The sequence below is a fragment of the Silene latifolia genome, chromosome Y (assembly GCF_048544455.1).
Source record: "Silene latifolia isolate original U9 population chromosome Y, ASM4854445v1, whole genome shotgun sequence".
NCBI lineage: Eukaryota > Viridiplantae > Streptophyta > Magnoliopsida > Caryophyllales > Caryophyllaceae > Silene > Silene latifolia.
Genome location: NC_133538.1, coordinates 188,470,732 through 188,494,488, shown reverse-complemented (window position 1 = coordinate 188,494,488; position 23,757 = coordinate 188,470,732). Strand labels below are relative to the sequence as shown.

The 23,757-nt window shown below is 38.8% G+C and overlaps 1 protein-coding gene across 1 annotated transcript; it reads left to right on the top strand.

Annotated features, from left to right (window-relative positions):
- The first annotated feature begins 3,332 nt into the window (after nt 1-3,332).
- Nucleotides 3,333-7,356, top strand: LOC141629653 (protein FAR1-RELATED SEQUENCE 5-like). The gene is made up of 6 exons (XM_074442627.1): nt 3,333-3,416; nt 3,972-4,023; nt 4,729-5,813; nt 6,040-6,218; nt 6,580-6,945; nt 7,074-7,356. The coding sequence occupies exons 1-6, from the start codon at nt 3,333-3,335 to the stop codon at nt 7,354-7,356; spliced, it is 2,049 nt and encodes a 682-aa protein (XP_074298728.1).
- Nucleotides 7,357-23,757: the final 16,401 nt, after the last annotated feature.

Sequence of the window (23,757 nt, the reverse complement as noted above, 5' to 3'; positions counted from 1 at the left end):
GTGAATCTTAGATCTTGTTTTGTGAATCTTAGAGCTTATATTGTGAAACTAAAAGGTAATATTGTGAAACGTGGTCATAAATGGTTGAAATTATCTATTTTGCTCTTGTTCTTATTTTGTGAAGCCTATACCTTATTTTGTGAATCTTAGAGCTTATATTGTGAAACTAAAAGACAATATTGTGAAACTTGGTCATAAATTGGTTGAAATCACCTATTTTGCTCTTGTTCTTATTTTGTGAATCCTAGAGCCTGTTTTGTGAATTTAAAGCTTGTTTTGTTAAACTTGGTCATAAGTGGGTGGCATGAAGCTTATTTTTCCTATTTTGTGAAACTTGTCCCTTATTGTGTGAAACTTGAGCCTCAATTTGTTCGAGGTGTTCACCCTCATTGTGTCTATACCTGATTTAGTGAAACACTAAATCAATGACGGTGATATCAAACCAGGTTGAGTAATGAATCTGTAAGTGCTTAATACTTGGTTTGAAAAGAATGTTCAGAGTAGCGAGTACCGGCATCTCGTAATTCTTATTTTGTGAATCCTAGATCGTGTTTTGTGAATCCTTGAGCTTATATTGTGAAACTAGAAGTTGATTTTGTGAAACTTGATTATAAATAGTTTAAGTCAAGTAGGGCGTTGTTAATTATGGCGAAGCAGTCTGCCTCACCTGAGTTTAGACCTGATTTGTGAAACTTGGACCTTACTTTGTGAAACTTAGACCTTATTTTGTGAACCTTAACCTTATTTTGTAAATCTAAGAACTTATTGAGTGGCTGTTGACGTATATTAGCATTAACAAAGTAAATAAAAATCCTATATTTATATTTGTTCATCTATATGAGACTCGAACTCACATCTTGCGCTATAGCACAATGCTCTACCTTTTGAGCTAATAGATGATATTAGTTAAAAAGATTGAAACTTTCATAGATTTCTAACAAAAATAAAGCATCAATGCATATACCACCATGAGCATGCAAATGCAGTGGTGTTCTTTCCATTTCCAATAAAGCAAATAGTATCACTCTTCTTTAGCTTCGAAGGGTGACGTATATCATGAAATAAAGTTAAAATACGGAGTAACTCTTTTCATGCTTCATACATTCAGGCTTTCATTGCTAGGAACTTGAAGCTCATTACTACCATTGATGACCTGATCATTACCAATCTGAAACTAGTCCTACGGAAGTTTGATTGTCAAGTTTCGATCATTCTGAAACCATATACTAAATCGATCCATTGAGATTGCTAACTCCATGTCACGGATTGTAACAGTTAAGCAGTGGTATCAAGTGAACTTTTATCAACTATGATTACTGAGAATGAATTTAATCCTCAAAGAATCAGGAGCATAATAACTTTCATTCAGGCATGAGAAAAGAATCAATTGAGTACGGATATCCCAACTGTTGCTAGTGACACTCTACTAGTGTTACTACTGAGTCGATTTAATGCAGGGAATAGAGAGGGTGTCAAGATGAACACTTTTGCTGACATCTTCTTCCGGGGTATAGGAGTACGATGTTGACTATCAGAGATAACCATAAGAGCCTTCTGTAAAACATAATGTCCTTCTTTGGAACTTTCAAAAAATGCACACCAAAATAATCGGCCAAAAAAGACACCTTCGTCATTCCTGTATAACTCCAACTGAATGACAGCCAGAAAAGACGCCTTTTAAACCATGGTGTAGAATGGCAGACAAAATAATTCAGAGCTACATGAAAGGATGAATCTCATTCAATGAACACACTATATCAAAGGATTCAATATCAACCAACGAAGCAATAAAGGATCTAACTCAATCACACATTGACGTTACAACAAACATAAAAATTATTTGCCGGGAGGAAAATAGAAGTAGCTTGTAGAAAATCTCATGGACTCGTCAGCAACTAGTATGTAGGCCAAAATGAATTCAAGACTCCAAGAATCAGGAGCATAGTTTGTTTGGTTGGCTTAATCTAAAATAAAGTTCAAAAATCCATTGTGCAAGTGATTACTAACCGTGTACTAATATCCCTACTGTTGCGACTAATACTCTACTATTGTTACTACTGAGTCCAGTTACTGCAGGAAGAAGAGGGGGTATCATGAACCCTTTTTTTAGACATTTCATCTGATCGCTTCCTGTTCCAGTCAATACGCTGTCGAATATCAGGGACCACCAAAAGAGCCTTCTTTATGAACCCCAAGTCACCTAATTCTCCCATGCAGAACTGAAACATGATGTACTCCTTAGGAACTTTGGCAAAGTGCATATGAAATTCATCAGCCAGAAAAGACGCCTTTTTCATTAATCTTGTATAGCTCCAATTGAACATTGTCTTGTGGATTTGTCTGTCTTTCACCCCCTTTAGTCCTCGCATCTGCTCAAATTCAAATGCATTTTTGTTCATTCAATCTCCCATCACTAAAAAACGGGTTATAATGTTAGACACATAGTAGTAACTAGTAACTACCCGATTGTCGCTATTGTCATACTCCCATATTTTGTTGCTTCCAATTTCAAACTTGACAAAGTTGTGCTTCATTTCAACCATAACCGAAACTGAAACACAAATAACAGAAAGAAATTACATGGACAGAAAATCAACTCAAGATGCCATTTATTCATTTCAAATCTATTGTTAATGAATACGGGGTAATAAGAGATCATCAAATAACCTGTTCCATCACAAACACCTTGTTCCTGCAACACACAGTCAATCATCTCTCTCATGTCAATAAGTGGTAAAATAGTCCTAAATAGGAACTTGGCTGGGTAGAACAAATTAACTGGAGGAATTACCACAAATTCAGCCCAAATACCAGTTCGACGAATAGTTCCTGCTGAAAACCAAATTAGAGAACAGGAAAAAAAAAAAACAAACAAGAAGCTCTCAGGAACAAAAACAACAAAATTGTGCGAAAATAGGAGCACAGTAGGAATGCATAAAATTAACTGAAGTCGAGTGAATAGAAAGAGTAGAACAAGAGTGAAATTGAGTAATTAAAGTAATTTCATAACAGATTAACCAACGAAAATCGAAATCGAGGTAGTAAATAGTTAAGAAAGGGAAATGAACATACGAAGAAGCGGAGAAGTCGACTTCAACTGATTTTATGCGTTCCTACTGCGCTCGATTATGCTTACAAAACGATCAAAACCTGCATAAGAACAGTGATAATAAGTAATGAAAGTAGTTTAGCGCAAATTTATCAAATTAAATCAGTAATTTATCAAATTAAATAAGTAATGAACAGCGATAAAAAGTAATCGAAATGAAAAAATAGATGATCGAAATTACCTAATTTCCGGATCATAATAGCGGTGGAGAAGCTTAGTGATAATGGCGGTCGAAAAGCTCAGTGATAATGGCGAAGATGGAGTGAAGATGGAGCTGAGTGAAGATGAGTTAGAAGAGAGAGAAAGGGCGTAAATGAAATGTGTGCGTTGGTTAGGATAATATAGAGGGACACGTGGCATCATCTGGTGAGTTTATAATTTTTAAATCTGACGGTTTAGGATGGGTACAGCCGCCTCACCTTAAGAAGGGTGCCTCACATGATTCAATTTCTCTCTCTCTCTCTCTCTCTCTCTCTCTCTATATATATATATATATATATATATATATATATATATATATATATATATATATATATATATATATATATATAAATTGCATCAAGTGAGTCTAGGTATCTTAGGTGAGTCTAGCATTTTAATCTCATCCATTAGATCTACTCCTAATCAACGGCTGAGATTAAATCTCAGAAATTATAACAAACCTATAAAAGCTAAGAATTCAAACCTCCCCCTCATAATTCAGTTTCACTTTCTCTCTCCTCCGCCTCTTTCCCTCGCTTTCTCTATCTCTCTCTCTAAGTCAAAATAATCCTCTGAATCAAGCAAACAAACCCTAGGTTCCTGTTTTTTACTCGCTTTTATCAATTCATTCATAAATTAATCAAATTCGTCTGTTTTCCAGGTTCTCGTTGCTACAATGGATGCAGATTCTACCGACATTAACATGCAAACAGGTAAGTTTCATAATCCTTTCGTTTTCAGTTTTCCTTTTCGCGATTTCATCTGGATTCTATGTCACTTATCATTCGCTATTGTAATTTCATTATTCCGTTGCTTTTCAAATTTATAGGTTAATCGATTTTATGTTTGATTCAATTTTAATGACATTCGTTCACTTCTACTTCAATTTTACGGTGTCCTTTCCTTTGATTATTCTCGTATTTGCTTTTCTCTTTAATATTAGGTGAAATATCCTTGTATTTGTTGTCTTTCCTATCGAATTTTCATATTTGCGTTCTCCTCTCGCTTACGCTTCAATCAATCGATTGCTTTATTGTCACATTCCGTTAATTTTGATTATATTTGTCTTTATTCTGTTGCTTTTCAGTTTTTTAGGTTAATCGATTTTATGTTTGCTTCAATTTTAATGAAATTCGTTCACTTCTACTCCAATTCACGGTCTCCTTTCCTTTGATTATACTCGTAGTTGCTTTCGTCTTAAATATTAGGTCAAATATCCTTGTATTTGTTGATTTTCTCGTTCAATTTCGGTCAAATTTCATTATATTTGACCTCTTTTCCTGTCTTGTATATTCCTGTTCCCTGTCATATATTCTTGTTCTGTTTGTCAATGCTTACAGTGCTCGACTTTTACAATATCAATGTTACTGTAACACAATCACATATATTCATTTTTGATTTTCCTTTTTGTATTACAGACTCACGTACTGTTACTCAACCCCATTCTACGCCAATTGTCCAAGAGCAACCCAATCCTCACCTAAATAACCTGCTTGTTCTGTCTCACACGCCTAATGGAGGTGAGCGCTGGATGCGTGTGGTTGAGCACAAGTTTAGACCTACCATTGGTGCAGTTTTCGCCTCCCTTGAGGCTGGAATCAAGTTCTACGAGGTTTATGCTCGGGCATGTGGATTTACCCCTCGGAAGCACAGTACGAAAACACTACGAGGTGGTGTTGCACACCAAAAATTCGTAGTCTGCAACCGTCAAGGGTTCAGGGAATCTAAACCGAAACAGCGTCCCAGAACCAAGGATGATGAGAATATGGGTGATGGTTCGTCCACAGCTAGTACAGTTACACGGCGAGTTAAAATCACAAGAATTGGATGCCGAGCGTACGTCAGATTTGCCCTTCCATATGGCCTTGATGGCCTAGCTATGATTGACGACTTTTCTGAAGTCCACAATCATCATCTCACCTCTGTCTGTAACAGAGATCTCGATAAGATTTCACGATCCCTTGATAAGTTCCAGAAGACGCTTATCTTGGACAACTCCAAGTTGAATATTGGCGCTGGATTGACCTTTAGACAGGTTAAAGAACTTGTCAATGGGTATGAAAATATCGGTGCTACATTGATAGATTTTAAGAACTTTCAAAGAGATATCAAGTGCTACATTGGGTTAAGAGATGATGACCTTTTCATCGATCGACTCGAGAAACTCAAAGCGACCCAACCCCAGTTCTACTTCGCCTATGATGTTGATTCGCAAAATCGACTAACAAAGTTCTTTTGGGCTGATGCTACATGTATTAGAAACTACTCATTCTTTGGGGATGCCGTCAGCTTCGACCCTACTTACGGAACCAACAAGTATGATATGGTTTTTACACCATTCACAGGTGTTAATCACCACAGAAAGTCGGTGTTGTTTGCTGGTTGTCTCCTGTTACACGAGGATGGCATGTCCTTCCAATGGACCTTTCAGCATTTCTTGACTGCCATGGGACAAAAAGAGCCGCAGTTCATGATCACGGATCAATGCCCTAGCATAAAGAAGGTAATAGTGTGACAATGTTACTGTAACAGACTTACTTAAAATTATTGTACCACAACTTTCTGACTCCAGCTACCACTGTTCCATCTCTTCCTCTTTTACAAGGTTATTCAATAACAATGTTACTGTAACTAAATTACTAACATATAATTTACTCACTTGCTCTTTCCCTATCACTGGTCAATATCACGTTCTGACTTGCTGTTTCATTATGACTGGCATACAACAGGCTTTCCCTTCTGTTTTCAAGACAGCTAGGCATCGTTATTGTATGTGGCATATTACACAAAAGATCACAGACAAAGTTGGTTCAAAGATCTGCAAAGACACGAACTTCCTTGCTCATTTCAACGCTGTTGTTTGGGACAACGATATGGAGCCGTCGAGTTCGAAGAGAAGTGGCGGAAGGTCATTTCGATTTCGAGTGGAAGATAATGATTGGTTGACTACAATGTTCGACACGACACCATTGGATTCCTGCCTACCATCGTGACCTTGCCTTGGGCTGCATATTAAGAACAACACAACGATCGAAAAAGTACAAATTCGTTTTTCAAGCGCTATGAGAATCACTTTGGTACACTGGTCGAATTTTGGATGAGGTAAACAACTCTTTTCATTCCTTACGATGCCGAACAGTGTATGTTACAGTACCATTGTTTCATTGTTACATAAATAATTTGTTGTCGAATCCTTGTTGCATTAAAACCAGGTTCCAAACTGCTATGGACCAGTAGCGCTATACACGGAGGTGCGATGATTATAACAGCGACCACTCATTCCCTGAGCTTAAGATAGAATTACCTATTGAAAAGCATGGCGCTATTATATACACACATGCTGTGTTCAAGGTGTGTCAAGAAGAAGTAATGGCTGCCGATTCATGTGGTGTTGATGACTTTGAGAAGGAGGAGCATGTGCGCATAATTCATGTAATCGATGCTGAGACAAGCAGAATTTTCAAGGTGAAGTTGGACCTTAGAACCACAAATGAAGTATGCGAGTGTAAACTGTTCGAAAGAATTGGATTACTCTGTAGGCATATTGTGTGGGTGTACAAGGGAAAAGGAATTGGGCGAATACCAAGCAAGTACATTGTAGATCGTTGGCTAAATAACACACACGTAGCGAACAGGTTTGATTCGAAAACATTATTACAAGACAATTTTGACTTGTTACGGAATTGTTTTGATAACATTGTAACCATAATTTCTTATAGTAACATTGTCACCATGATAAACGGAACTCTTGTTTTACTTCCAGCCTTGATTCGAATGGGAATGTCATTGAGGATTCATATATGGCTACGTCTGATAACAGTCATTTGTGCAACGTATGGTCAGAGTTCCGTCAGATAGTTGGTGTTCTCAAAACTTTACCTGCTGAACACACGGAAGAGTTAGCAGCCCTCCTAGTTGAGTTCCGGCAGAAGTTATGTATTGAACCGCTTACAAAAGACCAAGAGATGGAGATTCTGTTGGGCTGCAGCTCGTCGTCTGAAGTCACTATCCACCCTCCGGAACAAGCACGCAACAAGGGCAAATGAAAAAGATTGAAGTCGGCTAAACAACGAGGCCATTGAAAAAGCAGCCAAGCCAAAGAGGCTATGTGCATACTGCAAAGAAAGAGTTACCCACGACAGAGAACATGCCCTCTTCGTATAGGCGATGAAGCTGCTGAGAAAGCAGCTAAAAAGAAAAAAGTTTGATACTGTTATGATGTTACAGTGCCATTGTGACCTTATCAATAATTAATAGGATTTTGTGTTGCTGTGACAAAAATATGTCACAGTAAAAATAAAAAGTAGAATTGTGTGTTGCTGTGACAATAACATGTCACATTAAAAAGTCATTCGATTTTCCTACATCATAGTTAACATTTTATACAAAGACTTACAACATTTTATACAAAGAATAAATATTGTTTTAGGACCATTTTCCGTCCCGTTTTAGGAGCATATTTCCTAAGTTTTACAGTAACAGTGTTATACAATTTGTTTTGTAAATATGCCCTTTGTTTAAGGATTTCGCGGTGTCGCCTAATCCAACCCTAAACCCTCTTCCGTCCCGTTTCAGGAGCGTTTTTCCCCAACTTTAAATCCCATCCACGACAGGGTATCAACCGTCCTTCCCTAGGGTTTAGTTTTGGTTTTTTTGCACCACGATTTTTTAAGGAAAAGGGTTTAGGGTTTAGTTTTAGTTTTACTGTAACAGTTTTGTACTACGACCAACCTTTGTTTAAGGAAAAGGGTTTAGGGTTGGATTAGGCGGCTCCGCGAAGCGGTGCCGCCTAATCCAACCCTAAACCCTTTTCCGTCCCGTTTTAGGAGCGTTTTTCCCCAAATTTAAATCATGTCGTACGTTTTAGGAGCGTTTTTCCCCAAATTTAAATCCCGTCCATGACGGGGTATCACCCGTCCTTCCCTAGGGTTTAGTTTTGGTTTTTTTGCAGCACGATTTTTTAAGGAAAAGGGTTTAGGGTTGGATTAGGCGGCTCCGCGAAGCGGTGCCGCCTAATCCAACCCTAAACCCTTTTCCGTCCCATTTTAGGAGCGTTTTTCCCCCAAATTTAAATCCTGTCCATGACAGGGTATCACCCGTCCTTCCCTAGGGTTTAGTTTTTGTTTTACTGTAATAGTGTTGTACTACGAACAACCTTTGTTTAAGGAAACGGGTTTAGGGTTGGAATAGGCGGCTCCGCGAAGCGGTGCCGCCTAATCCAACCCTAAACCCTTTTCCGTCCCGTTTTAGGAGCGTTTTTACCCAAACTTAAATCCCGTCCACGACAGGGTATCACCCGTCCTTCCCTAGGGTTTAGTTTTGGTTTTTTTGCAGCACGATTTTTTAAGGGAAAGGGTTTAGGGTTGGATTAGGCGGCTCCGCGAAGCGGTGCTGCCTAATCCAACCCTAAACCCTTTTCCGTCCTATTTTAGGAGCGTTTTTCCCCCAAATTTAAATCCTGTCCACGACAGGGTATCCCCCGTCCTTCCCTAGGGTTTAATTTTGGTTTTACTGTAATATTGTTGTACTACGAACAACCTTTGTTTAAGGAAAAGGGTTTAGGGTTGGATTAGGCGGCTCCGCGAAGCGGTGCCGCCTAATCCAACCCTAAACCCTTTTCCGTCCCGTTTTAGGAGCGTTTTTCCCCAAATTTAAATCCCGTCCACGACAGTGTATCACCCGTCCTTCCCTAGGGTTTAGTTTTGGTTTTTTTGCACCACGATTTTTTAAGGAAAAGAGTTTAGGGTTGGATTAGGCGGCTCCGCAAAGCGGTGCCGCCTAATCCAACCCTAAACCCCTTTCCATCCCGTTTTAGGAGCGTTTTTCCCCAAATTTAAATCCCATCCATGACAGGGTATCACCCGTCCTTCCCTAGGGTTTAGTTTTTGTTTTTTTGCACCACGATTTACCCTAAACCCATTTCCGTCCCGTTTTAGGAGCGTTTTTCCCCTAATTTAAATCCCGTCCACGACAGGGTATCACCCGTCCTTCCCTAGGGTTTAGTTTTGGTTTTTTTGCACCACGATTTTTAAAGGAAAAGGGTTTAGGGTTGGATTAGGTGGCTCCGCGAAGCGGTGCCGCCTAATCCAACCCTAAACCCTTTTCTGTCCCGTTTTAGGAGCGTTTTTCCCCAAATTAAAATCCCTTCCACGACAGGGTATCACCCGTCCTTCCCTAGGGTTTAGTTTTGGTTTTTTTGCACCACGATTTTTTAAAGAAAAGGGTTTAGGGTTGGATTAGGCGGCTCCGCGAAGCGGTGCCGCCTAATCCAACCCTAAACCCTTTTCCGTCCCGTTTTAGGAGCGTTTTTCCCCAAATTTAAATCCCGTCCATGACAGGGTATCACCCGTCCTTCCCTATGGTTTAGTTTTGGTTTTACTGTAACAGTGTTGTACTACGAACAACCTTTGTTTAAGGAAAAGGATTTAGGGTTGGATTAGGCGGCTCCGAGAAGTGATGCCGCCTAATCCAACCCTAAACCCTTTTCCGTCCCGTTTTAGGAGCGTTTTTCCCCAAATTTAAATCCCGTCCATGAGAGGGTATCACCCGTCCTTCCCTAGGTTTTAGTTTTGGTTTTTTTTGCACCACGATTTTTAAAGGAAAAGGGTTTAGGGTTGGATTAGGCGGCTCCGGGAAGCGGTGCCGCCTAAGCCAACCCTAAACCCTTTTTCGTCCCGTTTTAGGAGTGTTTTTCCCCAAATTTAAATCCTGTCGTACGTTTTAGGAGCGTTTTTCCCCAAATTTAAATCTCGTCCACGACAGGGTATCACTCGTCCTTCCCTAGGGTTTAGTTTTGGTTTTTTGCACCACTATTTTTAACGGAAAAGGGTTTAGGGTTGGATTAGGCGGCTCTGCGAAGCGGTGCCGCCTAATTTAACCCTAAACCCTTTTCCGTCCCGTTTTAGGAGCGTTTTTCCCCAAATTTAAATCCCGTCCACGACAGGGTATCACCCGTCCTTCCCTAGTGTTTAGTTTTGGTTTTACTTTAATGTGATGTTATACTACGAACAACCTTTGTTTAAGGAAAAGGGTTTAGGGTTGGATTAGGCGGCTCCGCGAAGCGGTGCCGCCTAATCCAACCCTAAACCCTTTTCCGTCCCGTTTTAGGAGCGTTTTTACCAAAATTTAAATCCTGTCGTATGTTTTAGGAGTGTTTTTCCCCAAATTTAAATCCCGTCCACGACAGGGTATCTCCCGTCCTTCCCTAGGGTTTAGTTTGGTTTTACTGTAACAGTGTTGTACTACGAACAACCTTTGTTTAAGGAAAAGGGTTTAGGGTTGGATTAGGCGGCTCTGCGAAGCGGTGCCGCCTTATCCAGCCCTAAACCCTTTTCCGTCCCGTTTTAGGAGCGTTTTTTGTTTAAACATAGTTACATAATCGTTGTTCAATTTAATATACCATAATTCTAATAGTAAATTGGACAATTAACGAAATTAAGATGTCATTCATTAAAAACAAGTGTTACAAACACTGATTAAAAACGAAATACTTCCAAACAAGAATGATAGTTAACTTAAATATAAGTCATCACATAGCATAAATCGTAACAAAGAAAGGAAATATTAAATCTTTTACTCCTTCTTAGTCGTTTATTCACGGAGGAGAATGAACACGCTTTCGCCCTCTAGCAACTCCTTTTTCCGATTATTCCTGTAACCTTCCATCTCTTCAATAGCTTTGACAACAAGAGGCCACTTCCGTTAATCGAAGGGTTCATTTTTAGCATATGACTCCCTAAGAGTCGTAACATCAAGGAGAAATTGACGGTCTAAATCTTTTGATGTATTTCTTGACTTATTTTCTTCTAGCTGTTTCCCAATACACTTGTTTTCCGCCATCAGAAACTTGAGATGAGCTTCAGCATTGTTCAAGTAATTTTCAAGCACTTGTACTCGTTCTAGCATTTCTATTACCTTACTATCAGATGATATAACCTGCTCAAGTAATGAATCTCTATGCCTTGTCATTTCTTCCAGTTCAAACATGGTGTCTTCTAGTTTCCTTTGAATTCGTTCCATTTTTCTCTTGCTGAAACAAAAAAAAAAAAACCTATTAAAACAGAAAAATAAACTGTTTTCCCTAAATTAGAGAAAACAAAATCTATTTATAAACAAACATAAACTGTTTTTCCTCAATTAGAGCAAGGTAGTCATATAATAAATGAAATTTTAGCAACAGTTGTAATATTAAACCATACATAATCTTTATAGATATTTAATATTACAAAAGATTAAAAAAAATTAGACATGAAAAACCTTTGAATTTGTCTTGGCTTATTTTTTTTGTGTAGAAAATGAAGTGTAAATGTTGAATAAAAATGAGATTATTTATAGATAATTGAAAAAAAACAAAACAGTTTTTTAAAAAAAATAAAAAAAATAACTGCCTTGAAAAATGTCACTTTGAACAAAGTGAAAAACTGTTTTAGAAAGATAACTACTACAGATTGTAGAATTCAAAGCGTCAAAACCGTCTGTTACAGTAACATAATTGTGTTTTTTTAAAATGAGATTATTTATAGATAATTGTGAAAAACAAAACAGTTATTTTTTTTTAAAAAAAAAATTAACTGCTTTAAAAACCACTTTTATTAACTGCTTTGAAAACTGTTTTTAAATGATGATTGATGTTAACCACGTGCATGTTCCCCATAATTAAGTCCATTATAAATGCTTTACGAGTGGAGAATTCAAAGCGTCAAAATCTTTTATTATAATTTTCATTTATTACTATCACAGTGTTACAGTAACATTATTTTCATTTTGTCTCGACTTTTTTTGTTTAAAAAAAAAAACACTAACATTTTAAAAAAAAATTTCAAAATTAAATGCTTTAAAAAAACAGTTAATTTTTGAATTCGAAAAGACAAAATAAGACATGAAATTTATCCAACCCATGTTTCGTTTTCACTATGAAGTGCAGTTATAACAGCTGCAAGAGTGAAGAATTCAAAACGTCCAATTATGTTTTCTTTTTTCACTTTTGCAATCACATCATTATTGATAACATAGTTAATGAATTCTCGCATATAATAAGTTATCATTATAAAGAACTTATTTGTAATATATTCCAAAATATTCCAAAATATGTTCCACTTTCTATGACAGCCACTATTACGTTGTTAAAGTAACATTGTTTTAGAGTACATCACTTGATTTTCACTTTAAAATGAAGTACAAGCATTTCGGTGTTGAGTGGCTTCGATTCATTCTCAATCGGTGGTTGTTTGTCTGACAATTCATCTTCTGTTGTCTTCCCTTTGAGCATTCTAGCGGCTTCCCTCCTTGCAGCTATATCAGGCCAGATTGTTTTCTTTGATTGTTTGAAGATTTCAACAGCGTCCAACAATTCAGCCCGTATTTTGTTGATGTCAGCCATGAGCAAACATGCAGCAATTTGGGAAGCACATGCCCGCCGATAAAATGTGTTGTTGAGCAAATAAGACTTGTTTGCATATCCCAAAAAATTGGAGACGGCTGTCATAGTGATACAGGCTGACTCTTCAAATACGGAAGCACGTTTCTGCCATTTAAACTTCACATTTACCATAGGATAGCGGAGCATTTCAGTTACCCTCACGTCGCCCTTTGTGTCCAGGTAGTCACTCATGCAACCGGCCTGTCATAAACAGTATAAGTGTAACAGTAACACTGAAACAACATAAAAATGTTACAGTATAGGTATTACTGTAACACTGAAATCGAAATCAAATCAAACATACAATTTGACAACTCAGGGGACTTACTGCTGTCGTTGCGATGTCGTAAGTGAATGAAGACTCCCAGTTAGCATACGATTGACTGTCGATCACACTAATCTCTTTGTTGAGGAAATTAATACACACACAGAAGTAGTGATAGCCAGCCAAACAAGGTATAAAAATAAGTTCGGCATCAAGTCTGTAATTTGCGTTGCTCGCGTTGATGAAATTATCCCAAATTTCAAACAACTCGTTCTTTATATCGATCGTTCACTATCCTCTTGCATCACAAAATGAGAGCATCTTGTAGTTTTAAAAAAAAAAAAAAAAATGTAAGGGTTAGATTTCCCTTGTAAAAGAATCATATGTTATTGAACAGAAGCAGACATTTAACACCGATGCAACTTACCATGTGACCTAGTCCTAAGTAAAGTATGGTTGGCCCTCCTGCCCTTGTGCCTCTTTTGCTGTTCTCGACATAATTCAAGAGTAGAGACCAGCATTCAAACACCATCCAATTTGTGTGACTCCTAGGACGTAGTGAGAGTATATCAGCTCTTGTCAACCTCCTGTTGTCTCCAAACGCAGCCAGGATCTCACTGTTACAGAACCATAAGAGTCAGATTACTCAAGAGTTTTCGCAGAAACAGTGTAACATAAACAGTGTTTAAAAAACACTTTTACGAAACACCGTAATAAAGAACACTTTTACAAGAATAACAAGTATTTTACCTTTTGTGGAAGTCGATATCATCCATAAACGCATAATCAAGAACGTGCCTTCTCGGATTAGTTGTCTTTGGACAGCGGTTTACGATTTGCTCTCATAAATTCAGAGACTAGGAATATATCACCGTCAATTTCACCGTGACCTAGAGAACATCCCATAGCATCATCTTTATGAAATTTAAATATTATCTCCTCATCTTCACCAATTGCTCTAGGAGAACGCTTGTAAGCAACCGACTTCACCCTCGGCTGTTTGGGCTCTTCCTCCTTTTGTTTTTCCTGTGGCATCTTTATTTTTTCCTCTTCCTTATTTTCCTTCTTCTCTTCCAGCCTTCTTTTTTTGCAGCAGCTTTTCCTTCAACTGTTCCCTTTCATTCCTGAATTTAGATATCCTCCCTTGCACCTCTTTTCGTACTTGATTCAAGTCGCTAAGAACAAGTATTGCACATATTTCAGCACGGTACAACATTCTTTTCCGTTCATCCCCCAGCTCAGAGTCAAAAACATTCCCCGTGTAGAAAGCCATGTGCATCATCATGAAAACCCCACAATCCAAATTTTTTGCAATGCTCTGCCATTTAAATTTCACATTTTGCAGTGGGAAACTTTCCACTTTGGAGCCTTTTGCAATTTGCATTTCTGACAACATTTTCACCATGATATTTGCCTGCACAAAAAGTGATACTGTTACTGTATCTATGTTACTGTAACAAGGATTTCCAAATTTTTTAATGGAAATTTAAAAGTATAACATTGTTACTGTAAGTAGAGAAACTTACCGCACTTCTTGCCATTTTTGCTTTTCGGGATCTGGCATATAAGGGTTTGTTGTCTAGGTAGTCAACGGTTTGCGACATGAAATTTATGCAAGCACAGAAAAAATGGTCCTCCAGAATGAGTGGAATGAATATCTGTAATTAAGCAGATATATATCAATGCTAAACAGAACTTCTATACACTCTACTTATATAAGAATAAAAAAAAAATTAACAGTAATGTGGTTTACCATATCACAGTTGAAATTCAGTGGACTCGGGTTGTATTTGATCCATTGTGTGAAGGACAGCAAAATTTCACCTTCTAAATGTCTGTTTTGAACGGGTTTTCCAACAGACATAGTTGCTAATACGTCCTACAAAAATAAATATAAATACAAAGTCAATAAACATTATAGAAACACAAAATTAATAAGAATAAAAATTTATTTATTACAGTAACATACAGATTGACCCAAGCCCATGAAGATCCTCAATGGTGTATCACTTGCTACCTTTCTAAAGATGAGGTCATTGGGCAACATTGACCAACATTCAGTCACCATTATATAAATAAGCTCACCATGAGCCAATGAAATTAAATCTTCCCTTGGAATGAAGTGATACTTCCCATATGAGACAAGCCTTTCCCTGTTGGACAATGAGATGTAATAGTCAGATCAAATTTTAATAGAGTAACAGTTTAACAGTAACAACTATTCAGTTGAAACAGTATTCACTTGCAAAGTAAAACGTTTTGTTTATCACAGTGCAAGAGTAAATAAAGTACTCACGTATCTGAGAGGTTCTCGTCATCGTCGATAAAACAATAGTCAATTGTTTCTTTCCTAAATTCAAGAATAGGCGCCATTATCTCCTTGTGTTTTATCATAGTCTTGGACACAAGTGTTAGATCCGGAGCTGGTAGGCCACATTCGATTGTGCAGCCGTAGCGAGGATCCATCACGCGCATCCAATCTTCAGTTGTTTCGACATGTAACAAATAGTGGTCGCCAGTATCTTCGTCGTAATCGTCATACAAGATCTCATCACTGCAATCATCGACAATATCAACTTCATCATCGTCGTAATCTTCTCGCTACCCGACCGCACCGAGTAGTTATTGGTTCTTCGTCGCCAACTGTCTCATCATCAGCCTCACTGGGTTTTTGTCCTTCCTCGCCTTTTTCATCATTCCCATCGGCGTCTTCATTACCAGTTGCTTCATCCTCCTTACCGTTATCTTCATTTTAATCGCCAGCACTGTCTTCATCTTTATCATCATCGTTCTCTTCATCTGGTTTTTCATTCCCATCATCCTCTTCTTCATCTTTATCGTCATCTTCCTCTTCATTTCCCTCACTGGTTGGTTGGTCATCAACCTGGCCTGATGCATCATCATCGGCCTCTTCCTTGTTATCTGTGGCACAAGTAATTGAATTGAATATAAATTACTAATGTTTTTCGGACCAACAATGCCTCATAGTTATACTAACAGTGTTACTGTAAATTTGCTACTTCAATTACCTTCAGAAGATCCTTCCTCAGCTGCCTCGGTCGTTGGGTTCTCTTCAGCTTGGCCCGATGCATCATCTTCGGCCTCTTCCTTGTCATCTGTGTAGCAGATAATTGAATATATATATCACTGTAAACTTCTGATAAAACTACGACACGAAAGAATAAAGTTGTTACTATAACAAGAGTTATCAGAATAAAGGTGCTAATAGTGTTACATCAGCTAATACAACGAGTGCAAATAGATTTCTCTATTACCTTCGGGAGATCCTTCTTCAGCTGCCTCATTGGATGGGTTGTCTTCAGGCTTGCCTGATTCATCAACTTCCGCCTCTTCCTCGTCATTTGTGTCCACAGGTAATTGGATTCAATATATATTAACAATTTTTCTTTGAACCAAAAAAGGCACAATAGATACATTGTAAATTTCTGTTAAAATTACGTCACAGTAACATTGTTACAGTTACATCCTCTAACACAACATGTTTAAATAGATTCCTCAATTACCTTCAGAAGATGCCTCTTCACCTGCCTCACTAGTTGGGTTATCTTCAGGCTGGGCTGATGCATCACCTTCGGCCTCTTCCTTGTCATCTGTGTAGCAGATAATGAAAATATATTACTAAATTGTTTGTTAAAAAAGCACCCAAGAATGTAAAAAGCCTATAACAAAGATTACACTATTACCTTCACTAGATCCATCTTCAGCTCGCTAGTTATTTTGTCACCCCTGCCTCGATGCATCATATTCATCAAGATCATCATCGTTTCATCTAAAAGGAAAGTAATTGAATATTAGTAATTATTTGTAAAATGAAAACTCTATAACAGCGATGATGTAACAGTGTTAGTGCAAGTGATTAGATTATTGTAGTAGTGTTACTATATTACCTTCATCAGATGCATCTTTATCATCCTCGCCACTCCCCTCTTTGTCGTCTTCATTTTCTTCGTCTTTATCATCCTCCTCCTCTTCATCTCTGTCATCCTCTTGACCTTTGCCAGATTCATCCTCTTCATCTGCATCATCGTCTTCATCTGCATCATCCTGTTCCTCTGCATCATCCTCTTCATCTGCATTAGAAGTAAGTAATTGAATATTATATTACTAACTATTAATATATATATAACATATTACAGTAACAGTGTTATTATAAAACTATAACTATAAGTAATAACAGTAACACTGTTACTCGATCTATTACCTTCACCAGATTGGCTTTCAACATCCTTTACATCCTCCTCTTTGTCCTCTTTATCTTCTTCCTCTTCATCCTCCTTTTCCTTTTCATCCTGTTCATCGTCTTCCTCCTCATCGGCACTTTCTTCATCGTTGTCTATGTCCGTGCCACCCTCTTGAAGCCTCTTGTTTTTAAGACGACTCTCAACATCGCCGCCATCGTCATCCCCGTCCTCATCATCATCCTCTCCATCATCAGTCCCGTCATCATCGTTGCCATCATCAGTCCTGTCCTCATCATCACTTTCCACTCCACCCTCCATCTCATCTTGCTTGTCCTCGTCATGAACCTCCTCATCCTCTTCATCATCTTCTTCATGATGTTGCTCACTTAAACTGCTCAATACCTCCTTTACCAGGGATTCTGACTTAACTGTCCTAGGACTTTTCTCTGTTGGAAATGGTTCCAACTTCCTACTGACTTTGAACCTTGTATATACCGGGAAGTCATTCGCCCTCCTCTTCAACGATTCAGCCTTTCGCACAACATCTTCGGCATATTTAAGGTATTCAGGCTTTAGTGGTGATTTCTGTTTCTGCTTTGATTCGAAAACCTTCAGTCGTTGAGCAAATCTCTCGTGAACAAGGTTGGAATCCCTTCTATACATCAGCAACATCAGGTCGGTCTCCTAAGTCAATAAACCAGACAGAAAGAAACGAATTAGATACCAGATTTTGGAGTTGTAACAATTGCAGACAATTAAATTTATAAAAACAACTCACATCAACAGCTTTTTCCTTCAACTCGGCATCTGTTTCAATGCTAGGAAGCTTCTCCATCAAGATGTACTCCCTTCCCTTACTACTCTTAAGAAAAACTGCCTCGTCATCCTCTCCCTCATCAGATTCTGCCCATCCTATTTACAGAAACATATTAGTAATTAGTAATTAATATTAATAATTAACAATATAGTAAGGTAATAGTAATGTTATTACAGTAAAGCCATTACAGTAACGATATTACAGTGACCATATTACAGTGACGATATTACACCGATGCCACATTACCTTCAAATTTGGGATCCCTTGCCAAGACAAATAGGATAGACAGTTTCGACATCTCATCGCCTCCTAGACAGCCAATCTTTCCTTCGTCTTTGACTCTTTTTGAAAGACTTTCATCTGTCCAATGCTGTATCAGAGGTAAGTCAGTTGGTTGTACCTCGCCATGGAACTCAAACCGGTGAATGTAGGTCAACTGTAGCACCACAATACACCCACAAAGACACTTAACCGTTCCTGTCTTCAACCCCTTGACACCCTCAGCTACCTTCTCAAAGACATACTTTGACCAATTAAAACCTTTTATTTTTTCAACATCGTCCACAAATTTCTTCAACAACTGAAATCAACGAATAATTTGGAGTCGGCGCTAAAAAAGTGGAGAGTGTATAAAGAACGAACACCTGCTTGAACTCATCACCGTAGGCGCCCTTGTTATTCTTAAACCAAGTAGTCACCAAATCTAGCTTGATGTTCTATGCTGTAGAGATGTTGAACTTCCTTCTCCATTTGTTTTTTAACTCAGTGTCCTCAGTCTGGGATCCGCGACCAGTTGCGGTCAGCACCACATTATTACCCTTCACCGGCAGTAAAAATAGGTCATGAACATCATACTGTGACAGCACAAACTCCTCTGTTTCAGTAACATGAACCTTGAAATTGTCGTAATCAAAAGCCTCAACAAGCAAGTCTGTTAGCCCGGAAGGGACTACTGATATATTCATCTTCAATAGTCCTCCAAAACCAATTTCTTTAATGGCTTTCTTTTGCTTTACGGAAAACTTGCTCATAACATCGACCAACGACTGGGCCCTGCACTTAGTTGGGTATTTATCCGGCCTGTAATAAGGAAGTGTAAATTAGCACCACTACTTAAACAGTGTGACACTATTTTATGCCAACAAACCAGCAGTAAGAAAGCAACAAAACAAGGATACAGTAAAGGTGTTACTGTAACACTGAAACTTTAAACAACTCAACACGACGAACAAATAAATCAGTAGAAAGGAGAACGGTAACACACATTAATTGCTCATTTATTACAAATTATTAACCCTAATTTTGAAGCGAAAAACTAGAACGCAGAAAATCAATTACTCACTTCGAGCAAAACAGTTAGGCTAAATTTATTACGAATCAGTATAATCGACACAAACAACAACAATAACAACAAGAACAGCAACAACCTAATTTTTTCATGGAAAATTTATTTCCTTCTAAGATTTATTAACAAACAAGTATAATCGACAATGTTACAAAGACATCATCGTTACGAGCACCAAACAAAGATAAAAATGTTACAAGATAGGTGTTACTTTGTAACACCGAAATCAAACTGGAAACTTTAAACATACAAGTTTTGGCCACTAGAAAGACACATACTTTTTTAAGATCTCTTCTTTTTCACCTTCACCACCGTCTTGGCTGGTCTCTTCTCTCGTTTTAGCCCTCGACATTTTGGAGCTGACGCTTGAGTCATCCGAAACCTCATAATCTCTATCACTTTCTTCTTCAGATGACATGGGCTTATCTCTAGGTCTCTTTTTTGTTACTCGTACTGGTTTCTTTGTTTCTGCCACCTTTTTTGGCACTGCGTTTGTCGGTTTCTTTTTTACAGACACCTTCACGCTCTCTTTCTTGCTTACTACATTTTCTGGTGTTGGCTCTTTTGCCGCTGAAACTTTCTTTTTTGCTACAACCTTCTCCGCCGTCTTTTGTTTGGGCACCTTCTTGTGGGTATACATCCGTATAATACCCTTTAAATTTAGGACTATAACGTAAATTTAAACATGTGATTATGGTCATAAAACATAAATGCAATAGAAACGATAAGGAACAAGAAATAACCTCGGGTCCTTTGATGCACGGCGTAAAGAACAGAAATCAAACGAGATTCCCTCCTAATTGTTGCACCCAAGACTTGTCCGAGATATGCCCTTGTGCTAGAACGTGTTCTCCGATTGCCTTGCAATATTGGGAGAACTTGTTGTGAGGTTTTCGAGATGTGAGATCTGAGTTTCAGAGAGAAAATGTCTCCAAAACCCTAGTTTTCAGTAAAATGAAATGTCTAGGTCAAAAGGAGAGGGAGTCTCTCCTTTTGTTAACCTCGGCCAGCCGTGGGTTTGCATGGGGAAGTGGGCTTCCACTTCCTCTTAATTTTACCTCGTGGTCCGGCTCATAAATTGCTAAATGTATATGACGCGGTTTATTATAAACTGTTATCGGTTATCGGAAATTAAGGCATCAGCTAATAATACGGGTTAGCTGAATTATTAATACGTGTCCGACAAAACAGTATTGTATAATTATATTCAATATACATTTAATTAAATATAAATCGCTTATATTTAATTTTACGAATTAACTGGTTAATTCGCCTTAGCCCATGATATTTAATCCGTATTAAATATAATATCTCAACATCACATATTTGACTAATTACTAGTCAAATAACTCGGACTAACCGGTTAGTCGATTTGGCATCTACATGTCAGTATTTTCATACCGTCACATCTCTCGAACGTATCCTATAGGTGTGACTTTTAGGGACCAGTTGATCACCGCCATCTGTATGACAATAACGTCAAACTTATCTAGCAAGCCAACCGTTATTGATAAACGTGGATCAACTGATAATAATACCAAAAGTATGCCCTTTGATCCTTTAAGAGGTTTATAAGTCCTTGCACTAACTGTTAAGGACACCAACCCCAACAAGCTCCCACTTGTCCGTACAAGTGTATGTGCAATGACGTTATCCGCACTAACTGGAGGACACAAGCTCCAACAAACTCCCACTTGTCCGTACAAGTGTATGTGCGATAACCGATTCTCATATTCATTTAAAATTTCTCCCACTCAATGTAAAACAATTTGGAGATCCGGATCCACAAAGGTCGTATTTTACAATCGATCAGTATCAAGAGTGGTTTCCCCGACTAGAGAGTAACTTAACCGATAAAACGAATCCGTATCCGAGCATGGCCATGCATTTCGATTCTGACTCTCGAGTGGCCCCGAGAAATATCGAGTACCCGATAAAGGCTGAATATTTCCTTCAACTCGACTCCTTCCGATCTAAGCACAATGAAATGACCCGAAAAAATCTACTTGGCCCCCTGTTACGGATGACCGTGAGAAAGAAACCAAAGTCACCCAAAATCTGTCGTAGTCTCAAGAGACAGTCGATAGTCAAAAGAATCGACTCTTAGGATCACCATGGAGGTCCTATCCACGACCGGGCACCGAATGTTATAGAACATTTAGGACTCCACGTCGATGTCACAATTGTGTCCTACGAAATATCCGTATAAATCGCCTCTGTGATTGGTCAGTCAACCGGTTGACTTATGGCTCGTTGAACCCACCATCAACCAACGTCACAAAATAATTGCCAGAGTTATCAGCTCATGTGGGCAATTAAGGACTGAAAAGATATAATGTTCGTTCAGTTCACTTTGTGGTGTTCAAAATTTGTCGTACAAATCCACATGACAAACAAAATATATAAAGTATCAAAACGATGATGTCGTATAGAGTACAAGAGAGAATGAATCTGATCCATAAGAGAGTACTACAACTTAGGAACACGTTTAATTCCCATGGAATTGACATGCCCTTCATGCTTATCTTGTCGTAATGCTTTAGTGAGAGGATCTGCTATGTTATCATCTGTAGCAATCTTTTCTATCACTACTTCCTTTTGCTCCACGTAATCCAGGATTAGATGAGCTTTCCGTTGTACATGTCTAGACTTGTTGCTAGACTTTGGCTCCTTAGCTTGGAAGATGGCACCACTATTGTCGCAATAGATGGTGATCGGGTCATTCGAACCGGGCACTACAGAGCCCATGTAAGAATTGACGCATCCATATCGCTTCCTTTGTAGCTTCGACGCGGCATAGTACTCGGACTCGGTCGTAGAATCTCTTTGTAACAGTTTGTTTCGAACTCTTCCAGCCGATCGCAGCGCCATTAAGAGTAAAAACGAATCCAGACCGAGATTTCGAGTCATCTCGATCCGTTTGGAAGCTAGCATCTCACAGAATCCGGTTGCGCATAGCTTTTGAGAGCCTCCATAAGTCAATGCCCAATCTTTAGTCCTCCGGAGGTACTTAAGAATGTTCTTGACAGCCAACCAATGTGGTTCACCTGGTTGCTGTTGGAATCGACTTGTCATACTCAATGCATATGCCACGTCTGGACGTGTGCATATCATGGCATACATGATTGATCCTATAGCCGAAGCATAAGGAATCCGTGTCATGCGCTCTTTCTCTTCCTGTGTCTCGGTGCCTCGAGATCGCTCAAATGCACCCCGGGAGCCATAGGAAGGAACCCCTTCTTGGAGTTAGTCATGCTGAATCTCTCTAGGACTTTGTCTATGTAAGACTCCCGATCGAGAGATAACATCCGTCGTGATCTATCTCGATAGATACGGATGCCTAGAATTCTTTGTGCCTCTCCCGGATCTTTCATCTGGAAATGGTTTTTCAACCATACTTTCACCGAAGTTAAGAGAGGTATGTCATTCCCAATCAGGAGTATGTCGTCAACATACAATATTAGGAAGACAATCTTGCTCCCACTCGACTTGATATATAGACATGGTTCCTCGACAGATCGAGTAAATCCATTTTCTTTTATCACTTGGTCGAAGCGATGATTCCAACTCCTTGATGCTTGTTTAAGTCCATAAATGGAACGCTTAAGCTTGCACACTTTCTTAGGATGTACTGGATCGATGAAACCTTCGGGTTGTACCATGTACAACTCTTCCTCCAAAAAGCCGTTTAAGAAGGCGGTTTTCACGTCCATTTGCCAAATTTCATAGTCATGAAAAGCGGCAATCGCTAAGATAATCCGAATGGAACGCAGCATGACTACGGGTGCAAAAATCTCATCGTAGTGCAAACCTGGCACTTGGGTGAAGCCTTTAGCAACTAGTCGTGCTTTGTAGATATCTTGCGACCTTCCACGAATGCTTTATCTTGTAAAGCCATTTGCATTGAAGGGGACGAACCTTAGCAGGTAAGTCAACAAGATCCCACACGTTGTTCTCATACATGGAGTCCATCTCGGATTGCATGGCCTCAAGCCATAGCTTTGAGTCAGAACTAGTCATGGCACCTTTATAGGTTGTGGGTTCACTACTCGTTAAGAGTAGAACGTCATCTATGTCATGTTCCTCGACCATACCGATGTATCTGTCCGGAGGAATAGAGACTCTTCCCGACCTCCTAGGTTCCTCAGGAATGTTAACCGCAGCCGGGATTGAAGGAATAGGTTCCTCCAATAGTTGCTCGGTACTTGGTTCTGGAATCTCCGACAGGTCGAAGGTTCTATCACTCTTTGCATTCTCGAGAAATTCCTTCTCTAAGAATGTCGCACTAGCCGCAACAAAAACACGTTGTTCGGTTGGCGAATAGAAGTAATGACCAAGTGTTCCTTTAGGATAACCTATAAAGTATGTCTTGACCGATCGCGGGCCGAGCTTATCCTCGT